General features: G+C 44.3%; 3 protein-coding genes and 3 non-coding genes across 6 annotated transcripts in view; 1 reads left to right on the top strand and 5 right to left on the bottom strand.

The window, feature by feature from the left end:
• LOC134179234 (large subunit ribosomal RNA) overlaps positions 1–89 on the bottom strand; it is a 3,663-nt gene extending 3,574 nt beyond the window's left edge. Inside the window, exon 1 of the ribosomal RNA XR_009969843.1 lies at positions 1–89. This exon is cut by the window's left edge and continues 3,574 nt beyond it. This is a non-coding gene — a ribosomal RNA (large subunit ribosomal RNA).
• A 256-nt stretch (positions 90–345) lies between these two features.
• Positions 346–500, bottom strand: LOC134179208 (5.8S ribosomal RNA). Its single transcript, XR_009969817.1, has one exon. It is a non-coding gene; the product is annotated as a 5.8S ribosomal RNA (ribosomal RNA).
• Positions 501–784: 284 nt separating this feature from the next.
• LOC134179222 (small subunit ribosomal RNA) lies at positions 785–2,600 on the bottom strand. Its single transcript, XR_009969831.1, has one exon. It is a non-coding gene; the product is annotated as a small subunit ribosomal RNA (ribosomal RNA).
• Positions 2,601–6,926: 4,326 nt separating this feature from the next.
• LOC134177892 (trafficking protein particle complex subunit 2-like protein) lies at positions 6,927–9,988 on the top strand. The gene is made up of 6 exons (XM_062644664.1): positions 6,927–6,994; positions 7,047–7,140; positions 7,195–7,282; positions 9,270–9,357; positions 9,429–9,508; positions 9,862–9,988. The coding sequence occupies exons 1-6, from the start codon at positions 6,959–6,961 to the stop codon at positions 9,908–9,910; spliced, it is 435 nt and encodes a 144-aa protein (XP_062500648.1). The 5' UTR covers positions 6,927–6,958; the 3' UTR covers positions 9,911–9,988.
• Positions 9,989–10,123: 135 nt separating this feature from the next.
• LOC134177889 (polyadenylate-binding protein 2-B-like) overlaps positions 10,124–12,500 on the bottom strand; it is a 2,519-nt gene continuing 142 nt past the window's right edge. The window contains exons 1-7 of the mRNA XM_062644662.1: positions 12,339–12,500; positions 12,171–12,279; positions 12,027–12,103; positions 10,931–11,037; positions 10,781–10,868; positions 10,604–10,725; positions 10,124–10,429 (exon numbers count right to left, since the gene is read on the bottom strand). The exon at positions 12,339–12,500 is cut by the window's right edge and continues 142 nt beyond it. Of these exons, the coding sequence (XP_062500646.1) occupies positions 10,396–10,429; positions 10,604–10,725; positions 10,781–10,868; positions 10,931–11,037; positions 12,027–12,103; positions 12,171–12,279; positions 12,339–12,500 (699 nt within the window). The 3' untranslated portion in view covers positions 10,124–10,395. The remainder of the gene's footprint in view (positions 10,430–10,603; positions 10,726–10,780; positions 10,869–10,930; positions 11,038–12,026; positions 12,104–12,170; positions 12,280–12,338) is intronic.
• Positions 12,486–12,500, bottom strand: part of LOC134177888 (uncharacterized) — a 23,644-nt gene continuing 23,629 nt past the window's right edge. Inside the window, exon 42 of the mRNA XM_062644661.1 lies at positions 12,486–12,500. This exon is cut by the window's right edge and continues 274 nt beyond it. The gene's annotated coding sequence lies outside the window, so the exon portion shown is untranslated.

The raw sequence follows: 12,500 nt of genomic DNA, 5'->3' as shown, positions 1-12,500 counted from the left end.
CCGTTACTGAGGGAATCCCTGTTGGTTTCTCTTCCTCCGCTTATTGATATGCTTAAGTTCAGCGGGTGGTCTTGCCTGATCTGAGGTCACAACGGGAGCGAACTCGTCGCTCCGACTCGCCTTCGCGCTCGGACGATCGCACCGCGTCTCGGGCGGCACGGGCCGCGTCGCACGCATAGCCGCGCGGGCTCACACGGCCACGCAGCCCGCCGCCTGCACGCAGGCGTCGCCGAGCCAATCTGACAGGGACTAGGCGACGACGACGAATCGCGAGCACCTAGACGCCTCAAGGCGACCGCATCCGCCCGGGTCGGGGGACGCGCTGTCGTCGCCGACGTAACGGGACGACACTCAGACAGACATGCCGCCGAGGAGAACCCGACGGCGCCATTTGCGTTCAAAGATTCGATGATTCGCCGAGTTCTGCAATTCACACTACGTATCGCAGTTCGCTGCGTTCTTCATCGATGCACGAGCCAAGAGATCCACCGTTGAAAGTTGTCGTTTGACCACGATCGTGCGACACGACGATTCGCCGTGCCACGAATCAAGCCTGCAAGCTTGCGGCCCGTTCACCGGCGTGACGATGAGATGAGAAGAAAAGGCCCGACCTGACGCGGTCGGCGCCGCCGCCTTCGGGGCCGGACGAGACGTCCCGTCGAAGCGAGACCGGATCGCCCGTTCGACGCCTCCCCGACCGCCGAGCGATGCCGGAGACGACCCCGAAAGCACATACCGTCCACAAGGGAACGAGTCCCTGTACGCTCCACGCGATCGAGATCGTTAATGATCCTTCCGCAGGTTCACCTACGGAAACCTTGTTACGACTTTTACTTCCTCCAGAAAACATCGCTAAAACCGCTTCTCGGCGTCCAACGCGCGGCGAACCGCACGACTGAAGCCGATCCGAAGTTTTCACGAGGCCATCCAGTCGGTAGTAGCGACGGGCGGTGTGTACAAAGGGCAGGGACGTAATCAGCGCGAGCTGATGACTCGCGCTTACTAGGAATTCCTCGTTCAAGACCAATAATTACAAGGGTCTATCCCCAGCACGACGAAGTTTCACAAGATTACCCACGCCTCTCGGAGCAGGTCGACACTCGCTGACTTCGTCAGTGTAGCGCGCGTGCAGCCCAGGACATCTAAGGGCATCACAGACCTGTTATTGCCTCAGACTTCCACCGGTTAGACACCGATAGTCCCTCTAAGAAGTCGACCGACGTCCCCGGAGAGACGACGTGACTAGTTAGCAGGTTAAGGTCTCGTTCGTTATCGCGATTAGGCAGACAAATCACTCCACCAACTAAGAACGGCCATGCACCACCACCCACAGAATCAAGAAAGAGCTCTCGATCTGTCAATCCTCGCTGTGTCCGGACCTGGTGAGTTTTCCCGTGTTGAGTCAAATTAAGCCGCAGGCTCCACTCCTGGTGGTGCCCTTCCGTCAATTCCTTTAAGTTTCAGTCTTGCGACCATACTCCCCCCGGAACCCAAAAACTTTGATTTCTCGAAAGGTGCCGAAGGAGTCGTATCATAACGTCCTCCGATCCCTAGTCGGCATAGTTTATGGTTGGAACTACGACGGTATCTAATCGTCTTCGAACCTCCAACTTTCGTTCTTGATTAACGAAAACATCCTTGGCAAATGCTTTCGCATGCGTTCGTCTTCCATAAATCCAAGAATTTCACCTCTGACAATTGAATACGAATGCCCCCAACCGTCCCTATTAATCATTACCTCGGTCCCAGAAACCAACAAAATAGAACCGACGTCCTATTCCATTATTCCATGCTAATGTATACAAGCCGACGCGCCTGCTTTGAACACTCTAATTTTTTCAAAGTAAACGTCCCGAGTCCCGCGCACGCTCAATCAAGAGCACGCGCGGCCCTCGAGAGAAAGCCGCGCGCGACCAGTGACGCGCTGTTAGGCGGACCGGACGCGCGCCGCCGAAATCCAACTACGAGCTTTTTAACTGCAACAACTTTAATATACGCTATTGGAGCTGGAATTACCGCGGCTGCTGGCACCAGACTTGCCCTCCAATCGTTCCTCGTTAAGGGATTTAGATTGTTCTCATTCCAATTACAAGACCTACGAAGGCCCTGTATTGTTATTTATTGTCACTACCTCCCCGTGTCGGGATTGGGTAATTTGCGCGCCTGCTGCCTTCCTTGGATGTGGTAGCCGTTTCTCAGGCTCCCTCTCCGGAATCGAACCCTAATTCTCCGTCACCCGTTGCAACCATGGTAAGCCGATACCGTACCATCGACAGTTGATAGGGCAGAAACTTGAATGATCCGGCGCCGGCGCGAGGCCCTGCGCTCCGAACAGTTACTATGAATCACCAAAGACCGGGACTGACGCCCCGCATTGGTTTTGAATCTAATAAATACATCCCTTCCGCAAGAGTCGGGACTCGACGCATGTATTAGCTCTAGAATTACCACGGTTATCCATGTGGTGAGAGACCATCAAATAAACTATAACTGATTTAATGAGCCATTCGCAGTTTCACCGTATAAGATCGCTTATACTTAGACATGCATGGCTTAGTCTTTGAGACAAGCATATGACTACTGGCAGGATCAACCAGGTAACGGCCCTCGCGGCACGAACGTCGACGCGCTGCGCATCGACGTCGTCCCGAGGTGCGATCGCCATCCGATTCGTGTTCTCGCCCGACCCGTTCTACGAGACGCCTACCGAGTGCAACACACCGTCTGCTTGCTCGAGCGGACCTCGCAGCAGCGCGGTGTTTGCCTGCTGTGCGGCGCCGCGTCGGTGCGGTTGCGCACCGGATCGCGGCGTCCACGCGCTCGTCATTCACATGCCGACTTTCGTGCAGCCGAATCGTGCTCGCCTTTGCCTAGTGGTGGTCTCGGATTGTGCCGGCCACGCTTTCACTCGCGGGGCAGGAGGCAGCTCTCTACCGCAACCGCCCGGCGAATGCTAGTGTGTCGACGGCTACCGATTCTCGCTCGTCCATCCCACAATAAACGCTTCCGGAGGATCGAGGTCCCGATCGTGGAAAGTTTCCCACGTTTATCGAAACGATTTCTCACGTTTATCGACAAAAGGCGGAAAACGCTTTCCCACGCTCGACGTTCACACATTCAGCGACGTCGTCGAACCGTCCTCCCTTATCCCTAGGTCCCTTAAAATAGGAGAAATCCGATATGCTATTACATAGGTAACGAGCTCCGGAAGTGTTTAGAAGCCGCGGACGCTGGAACGCGACCGTCGCCACACAGCTCCAAGACGTCCGTTTGATCTCTGCCCGTCCCGTCACACACGTTGCGCTTCCCGTTTCGAACCGAAGCGGCACCCTTCCGAGCGGGACCATCTTCACAGCGCTTCAAACCGGTCACTCTCGGAGAGCGTGAGGGGGCGGCAACCGGCCCCGCCCATCCACTTACTCGGCCTCTTCTCCATTGCCACTCGTCGCCCGGGTAAAATGTTTGGCTCTCTACGACACGAATGAACTGGACGGACGACGCGGCAACCGGCGACTCTTCTACGGTCACGCGTGCGGCAGTTTTGAGCTTGGAGGGCGTGGCCCATTATATAACTTTTGCTCTGGACCGATTTAGCCAGTGCAGAGAACATCCACTGATACAATCACACACAGAGAGACTCGTCTTCCATCGACGCGTTTAAGTATGGGTACAAGCTCGCACGTTACTTGCGCTTTCATGCGACTCCTCGACTTCGTTCGGTGGGAGTGGCCGTGCAATCACGCGATCTTGGTCCGAGTGTCGTTCCATCTGGTGATTCTAACGAAAACTGCTGCTCCTGGTTGTTGTTGTTAACGTTGTTGTTGTTGTGGTGGTGGTGGTGGTGGTGGTCATGTTTTCAGGGTATGCTCATACCGGCCCGTACACGTGAGACTCTAGACACCTTGTTGGTAATTCGGGTGTAGCAGTACCAGGTTCCTGGTTGACTGAACACCATACACTGAACACTATGCTTACCTTCTTTATCTCAATTGTTCAGCTCATTTCGCAACTGCTGTTCTTCTAGTGCATGGCAATTTACAAGTTGGAAAATTGTTTATATTCCAACTGATCAAATCACACTGAGAAGAAATTGCATGTTTGGATTGCAAGATGTTTCTGTCTCAATTCCTCGTAGAGCACATTCACATGTTTATATATACAGACATATACATAGGATGGATGTCAGGTCATATTATCTGTGGATGAGATCAGAGTTCTCCAACAGATCCTACGTTCCTCACTGCTCAGGCAAGCATCTTGCAATTGTATCCTGCTCTTTCTGTATCATCATACAGAAGCAGGTCACCCGTGCACTAATATGGTGATCCCAGAAACTTAATCAAAGATATACAGAGTATACGGTATGGTCTTATTTATGAGTAGTCAAATACTGTAGTCTACATGCTACATATTAGTATGCATAGTGATACTGTTGTACACTATTAATATTAGTATAGATATCTAGCTGGTCTACCCATAATTTCCAATGCAGATAGATAGAACTAATTACATGATGTTAAATGCACCTTGCACCTTTGCAGAAGTATAGTACGTACTTAATTGTGGCGTTGACACGACAATAATTCTATAGTTTATTTGAAGTCTAAAAGTTCATTACTAGCAGTTCTATTGCGTCAGTCGTTGGTGCTTTTCGGATTCTGTCAATGAAGCATCAACAAACAGGTTACACTGAAATAATTCAGGAATCTGTATACCCACAGCAACATTCTCAATCTGTCCAAAATCCAAAATGAAGAGTGTTCTTTGGTACGCGAGATGTATTCATTTTCGCATAAATCTAACAAACAACTGGTATTGTAAACTGGTTTTGTGGTTGTAAGGAGCACGAATAATAGCTAGTCTCGAGAATGTCTAGAAAACTCTGAATTAGCACGTTGACTGCATGTGGTGACATGACTGTTATGTTAATCTCACCAAATGATAACGTTTCTATGATGCAACTATCGTGTTTAGGATTGATTGTTTGTTTCTTTCCCATGCAGAAAAGAGCACGAAACTTACTTTTAACAGTTATTTATTCAACAACTATAGTGGTACTCTAGCTAGTAAAGTTACTCTCTGATCCATCTACGCTTGTGCTTGTTTCTAGAGTCTAGGAACGCTTTGTTCACAGCTCTCCAAAGCTCGTGCTCGTGGAAAGTGGGCTCTCCCTGGTAGAAGAATCGAACCAGCGCTAACACAACGAAGAAAGTAGACACACACACGCACGCACGCACACACACACGTTTATGCTACAATTACACTTAATTTGCAGTGGTAACATGTTCAAATCCTCTCAGAAGATACGTTTGCTCTTTCGCCTGTTTCTTTTTAGAAAGCAAACATGCATTGAGACTGGAAGATGTCACTATAGAGTTCCAGATGACTTGAAGGGTCTGTTTGGATGCCAGCATCTCTGTTGAGATAGATGTTCTCACATTCACAAGACTGGTTCTAGGAAATGGTCTATATTCTTCATTGAAGTATAACACACTATTTAGAAGAAACAATTATACAAGTTTACAACAAGAGACTAGGATGCATATGCAGAAATATTGTACATATTTTCTGTCTGTTGGAACCTAGCTGGAAGGATGAGAAGTTTGAACATGAACTAACAGCATCAGTTGTTCATCCACTAAGAAATGTTGGTCCTTGTACATGTGTTCTTGTTGAAGCAGCTATGCAAGACGATGTCATCACAAACTGTCCGAGTCCTGTAGTTGTAGTTAAAGTGCAAAAGCTAGAATATCTTTAGCTACTTTCTGTAAATAGATTATACTTTGCAATTAAGTGGGCATCAATACTTAATTGTACGGGGAGACATTAATTGTTAAAGCTCTCAATGATATCGAAGTAGATCTGTAGTCATAGAGACCACACTGCGTATGTGAACTTGATACAAATATAACTAGAATGGAAAGTGTGTGTATCGATCTATAGTCACCCATATAATATAGCTACATCAACATCTTGCTGTTCTACATATACCTTCTTGCTTTGACAGTCAGTTGGATTAAAGTAATTGTATTAGAGGTAGGTGTTGATATCAATAATTAAAACTCTTTTAAGATATTAGTACAGTAAATAGAAGTTTGTATGCAAAGTTTTACTTCTGAACCTACATATTTGCCAAAGTGATGGTCGGATGTCAACACTTGTTGACATTTCAAGAATTCGAATGACTAGTATTGAGGGAAGACAACTTTCAATTGAATTCAAACTTAGTAGATATCTTACCCAATTCAAACCATCAATAGAAATATAACTAGAATGTAAAGAATGTGTATTTACAATATTCAACCATTTTATATTATACTATAGCTACATACAAGTCTTGCTGTATTAATTGTTGCTCCACAGACAGAGTTGAATCAATATAATTATATTATGTAGATATTAATATCAATCATTAAAACTTTCTCAAAATACTAATACAGTAAATAGAAGTTTGTATGTAAAGTTTTACTTCTGAAACTACATATTTGCCAAAGTGGTGGTCAGATATGTCAACACCTATCGACAGTTTTCAAAAATTCGAATGACTAGTATGGAGGAAAGACAACTTTCATTTGAATTCAAACTTAGTAGATATTTTACCCAACTCAACCCATCACTAGAAATATAACTAGAATATAGTCACCCATAGATACATTATTGTTTCTTCACAGCCAGATTTGAATCAAAATAGTTGTATTAATTAAATGTAGTTATTAAACATCTCATCATACATTCCAATCATTGTTCCACATTTGGTCCTTGATCAAACGTTTTAATTAATTAAGCATCATACGTCGTCCATAAACATAAAGACAAAATTGGGCTTCCCTTCAAGCGCACCGACAGCGCAAAGCCACGAACAAACAACAGAAACAGGAGAATATGCTCCTGACAGAAATTATAGCATACCAGCCAAAATTGTCTGCGTGAGTGACGGGGCTCCGAGGGTCAGAGAAAAATGGCTGCATTATGTGTTGCAGTCATTTCAAAAGATGTAAAGTTGCTCTTTATTTGTATCATATAAACGCTAACGCTCTTGTCTACAGAACTACCCGCTTTTCGTAAAGACCGTCCTACCGGACTCGGACTTGAAGTTTCACTATCTCGTACACACATCACTCGACGTGGTCGAAGAGAAAAGTAGGTTGTAGTCTTGTTTGATTGTACATGTCATGGCTAACAAGATTTCCGTAGCGTCGACCTTGTCGGAACACGCTCGAGGTGCAAGTGAGAGGAGGGAGCTCTACCTCGGCCAACTCTATCCATCAGAGGAATACAAAATGTATAACTAATTAATTGTAATCTAATAATTAAATAATTATATATATATATATATTCTGATGCCAAGCGCTGTACATGTGGTGCAATCATTGACAAATTCGGTGATCATTTATTGAGTTGCAACCAAAAGCAGAATCTGAGAATGAAGCGTCACAATGCACTCTGTGAAGTAGTCTTCAATGCACTCCTAGTGGATGATTCTCGTTGTCGTCGAGAAATGCGATGCAGTAGCACAAGCAATTCAAGACCTGGTGATATTTTTCACCCGAATTTCAAACATGGTCTTTCGACATATTTTGACTTGACCGTCTGAAACTCCTTACAGCCATCCTACCTTGTTCAAGCAGCCACTTGTCCAGGGGCAGCGGCTGCAGCAGGAGAGATTGAGAAAGATCAGCGGCATGATGCGATGGTTTCGAACACTGGAGGTATTTTCATCCCCTCGTGGTGGAGTCTTTAGGATTATGGACACCGAACAGTTTACAAGTACTTAAAATTATAGCGGGAAGGGCTTCTTTTCTGAGCAATGCTGGTATCAGTAGATCGGTTTGTAATTTGCATCAGCAACTGTCTGTAAAGCTACTGTATGGTTATACAATGCTAAGATGGTGTTATGTAGAATAGCTTTAGATGGTAGAGTTGATCCCAGTTGGGATCTGTAAGAAGTATAAATATATACATGTAATATATATATATATATATATATATATATATATATATATATATATGGCTGTTTGTTCTACCCTCTTGTGGTGGAATCATACGGAGTGTGGGCTGCACGTAGTCTAGGTGTTGAGATCAATCGTAAAGAAGTCTCTTCTATCATCTGGCTTGTTTCTGAGCCAAGCTTCCAGGCAATTTCATGAACAGTTATCTGTTCGTTTGTGGCAGTATAACTCAAGAATAATTAGTGACAGATTGGACCTCATGATTGTTTACTATCTACCTAATTATTGCGATATTGCGACTTATAGCCCGTTCACACTAGTGTTTGTAACTGTGCCAGCATGGTGCGCCACAGTTTGGTTCGGCTTCACTTCACCGAACCGAACCAAACCAAACCGTGTTGAGCTGGCTCACCTCAAGCTACCGTGCCACCACGGTTCGGTTCGGTAGTCCAGTGGAAAATCGTCTCTGAGACCTCAGTGTTGTACATCTCACTGCGATGGACTGCTGAGATGCCAATTAAAACAGGACAATCGCATCTTGCCTACGATCCATCACAAGAACTATCCGGATATGCAGTTAGCTGAATACACGCCCACTTTCTTTGACTACACACTCTCAGCATGCTTTCAGCCTTTGGCAGTGTGAACGCAGGCCAACACCGTTCGGTTCGGTTTGGCTCGGTTAGGCTATATAACCATGCTAGTGTGAACAGGCTATTAGACTCTTTGTGCTTCCGTCCTTAGGGCGGATATGTGTTATCTGTATTATATACAAATATGTATATATATATATATATATATATATATATATATATATATATATATATATATATATATATATTTAACTCTCAATGTTATAATATAATTATAGTCCCACCACCTACAGGTGAGCGCATAATACAACTCTAAACATACATATATGAGTCCCATTTATCAGAAACAGAGCTAACAGCTAAAATAACGCTAAAATCATTTTTGAATTATGTTTCCACAAACAGACAAACGTTCATATATATATAATTTTTTTAAACTATATTAAAAGAATCCATGTCGTAGCTAAACAAAGCTAACTTATCTACTATCAATTTAGCATTGTACTGCCAAAGCTTACATGGCAATATATTTGGCAGTACAATTTAGCATTGTACTGCCAAAGCTTACATGGCAATGTTTGTTTCTATAAAAAATTAAAGTTTAATATAATAATTAATTAATCAATTTTAGAAGTATGTACAGTACACCAGGTATTCCTGTGTGATACAGCAATAACAATAATATTAATTGATTAATATCCAGGGACTTGAATCTTTTCTATTATAGCTATGGGTATATGACCAACACCAAAGTGAAGTTTATCCTGATTGTGGAGAATAGGAACAGCTATGCAAAGGACACTGAAATGAAATCGGTGACAAACTTCATTCATTGTAGTTTGTCTCGATTTGCAGTCCAATGCTGACTAATGCTATGTATGTGTAGTTGTTCAAGAAACTGCATCTGGCATACTACGGTCTCTTACTGAATCCGTTTTACACACCAGGACATCAAATACAATCGAAGTAATGAACATATTAGTATTGCAATGTTCTGCTTTTGTCATTTGACCATGTACTGCAGTATACAACACAATATACATACAAACACTACGCACTGCATTAGTTGCTGCATGTATGTACGGCAAGGTACACTGTACAGCCATCTTGTGTGTGTGTGTGTGTGTGTGTGTGTGTGTGTGTGTGTGTGTGTGTGCGCGCGCGCGCGTGTGTGCACGCGTGTGCATGTATATCTAAATCTGCCATCACTAACCAGCTAACACATCTGCAGCTGAACATACTGTACAAAGAGCACAGCCATGCAGTCGCCTACACTCGCCTACACTCACTAACAGTTTACATCTGTGTTTCTTCCTTAGGAAGTTTGATCAAACAGTTGCTTCCCTGATGCAACAAGCTTCAAGGTAGACAACTAAATTGCATCAAAGAGTTTCATACAAACTTAAAACTGTATATAAAGTCTTGTGTATTATGAGAATGAGATGACATCTGTAACAAACTGCAATGCATTCGTATAGTTGTACAACGATGGTCCACCTTCTAGCAGACCTCGTTTTAGTAATAAGCCTTGAGCGAAGCCAAGCTGAACCGAACCAAGCCCAAACTGCTGCAAGGTCTGTCTGTGTCCTCTGCTTCACTCTGCTTGATCATTCACTACTCGTTCAAACAAATTACACAAGCACACTGTATACATACATACAGTACAGTACAGTACATCATTCAACAACACTAATCCCACATGCTCCATCTCTCAACATATTTTGTTTTTTTTTCTTTTTTTTTCTTTTTATATTTTTTCTGTTCATCTTTTTTTTCTTCATTTCTTTTTTCTCTTCAATGCCACCCATTGTTTGACACACCTTACCGGTACATACGGCGGTCTTCATCGGCACTTAGTATGGCGAATACCACACAGCGGAACGTCGTCTATAAAACAAGACAAAATACAGCATATTAACCTACATCACCGTTACCAAGGATGCATGAGCTGTACACGTGCAGGACTAACAATTTATTAATTTATCATGAAAATGGTTGCATTCAAGGCAAGTACACATGAGGCATAGACAGAGGACAGACTGTCATATTATATGAACTAACCGAAATCGTCTAGGTCTTGGCACATAGTAGCCACCATAAGACGGACGGTAGCCACCTCGTCTAAGTCTTCTACCTCTGTTGGTCGAACTAATGCCCGGTCGATTCGTTCTCTTTGCAGCCACCTGCCACACACGTGTGTAAACACCACACAGGGAGCACTGACATTGCCATATTAACTTTGATTTGTCGGCCTCTAAACAGAGACTCGTCCAGTCCTACTGCAGCCTGTACTGCATCTTTATCAGCAAATTCGATGTATGCAAACCTGCGAATGTACAAAGATGATGAAAAATAATTATTGATCTGATTAGATTTCGTCGGTCGTACCCTTTTGGGTGTCCTGTCCATTTGTCACAAAGAATGGTAACCCTATTGACAGCACCGCAGCCGTGAAAATGTGACTCTAGCTCTTCAGCGGTAGCACCATAGTCTACCTGTGAGAAACGTCAATCATCTCCCATAACACTGTAAACTATTACGATAAATATTACAACACACTGTTATGCTTTACGTTATGAGAATCTTTAGCTGCCAGTGTACACATGCAACGTTAGCCTCGAATTTCCAGACCAGAGAGCACGCAACATGCGTACTCTAGTCTGGACCAGAACGGTACTAAAATGATTTCAGAAATAGCCTTCTAAGCCAATCAGCGTCTTAGAACCGGAATGTTGGTTGTAAATTCTGATTGGTTTAGCAATAATTGGTTATGCTAAGTGCACTAACACTGATTACGCGTGTGAAATCTTCCTGGATGGCTAAGTGCATGCCAGAGCTGTGAATGAAGACTCTGGCGCACACACACATCTTAGTTTTAGTTTCAGCTTCAGTTCTTCAATCTTTTCAAGCTGGCGGTGACAGGACATGCATAGCAGCGTCGCTAGACCATTACCTTTGACAACTGGTCGAGTGGTAGTCTCACTAGTCAAGCGGTTAGACTTGCTAGCGTTCTGCCGAAGAATCAAAGAGTCATTGTTTCATTGCCATCCACCAAGACATCGCCGCAAACATGGCAGACGCCTCTTCTTCATTTTGTCAGATCTCATGGCATTTACAAATGTATGTTTGTGTAATGCAAAAGCACGGATCTTTCCATCTCATTAGTTAACTAGGTAAAACGATCCTACACTGTTAGACTACCATTTAGCATCGAAATCATTTTAGTATCGTTGTGGAGTTCGTGTGCTCCCTGGTCTGGAAGTTCAAGGCTAATGCAACGTGTGGCCTAAACAGGTGATGGACATTGAAAGTCTGTTGCCTAATATAAGCTCCTCCTCACCATTTCAGCTAACTTGGTTACTACTGGTCACGTGACTAATCTACTACACTGAACTTGCAGTACAGAAGTATTCAGAATCACTACCGAGTCGAGTCTGCCTTCTAGGATCTAACAAGAACACTAGACGTTGTTGTTGTCACTTACGTTTGAGATGTGAACTGAACGATTGTCAGCTTCTTGTTTCTCTTCCCACGTAGGAAACCCAGAGCTGCTTCCTGGAGCTGCAAAGCAACACAGCAACCCTCACATGATCATCCCAAATAACAGTATTTTAGGCTTAGTGCCTACTGGTCGCAGTTGGACTCATCATTTGCTTCTCTACTTGACTCTGCATTTCTTTCAGTTTCTCTGCCTCCTCCTCCATTTCTTTTACACGTTGTTTTATCGCCTCCAGTTCCTAAGATGATAGTGGTCTATCTAGTTTACCAACAGCAGAGCAGCAACCGTAAGGTCTACCGGATCTTCTGTGCTCGTGGTTGTGTCATCTGCGGCTGCCTCAGTGTCCAACGCCTCGGCATCGACGTCGACGTCTACCGTGGTCTCGTCCGCATCATCACCCTCGACTAGCACATCCTCTGTACCCTCATCTAAGACGCTGTCATGTGCATCATCATCAGC

Source organism: Corticium candelabrum, chromosome 4 (assembly GCF_963422355.1).
Source record: "Corticium candelabrum chromosome 4, ooCorCand1.1, whole genome shotgun sequence".
Taxonomy (NCBI): domain Eukaryota; kingdom Metazoa; phylum Porifera; class Homoscleromorpha; order Homosclerophorida; family Plakinidae; genus Corticium; species Corticium candelabrum.
This window is presented reverse-complemented; position numbering and strand designations above follow the sequence as displayed.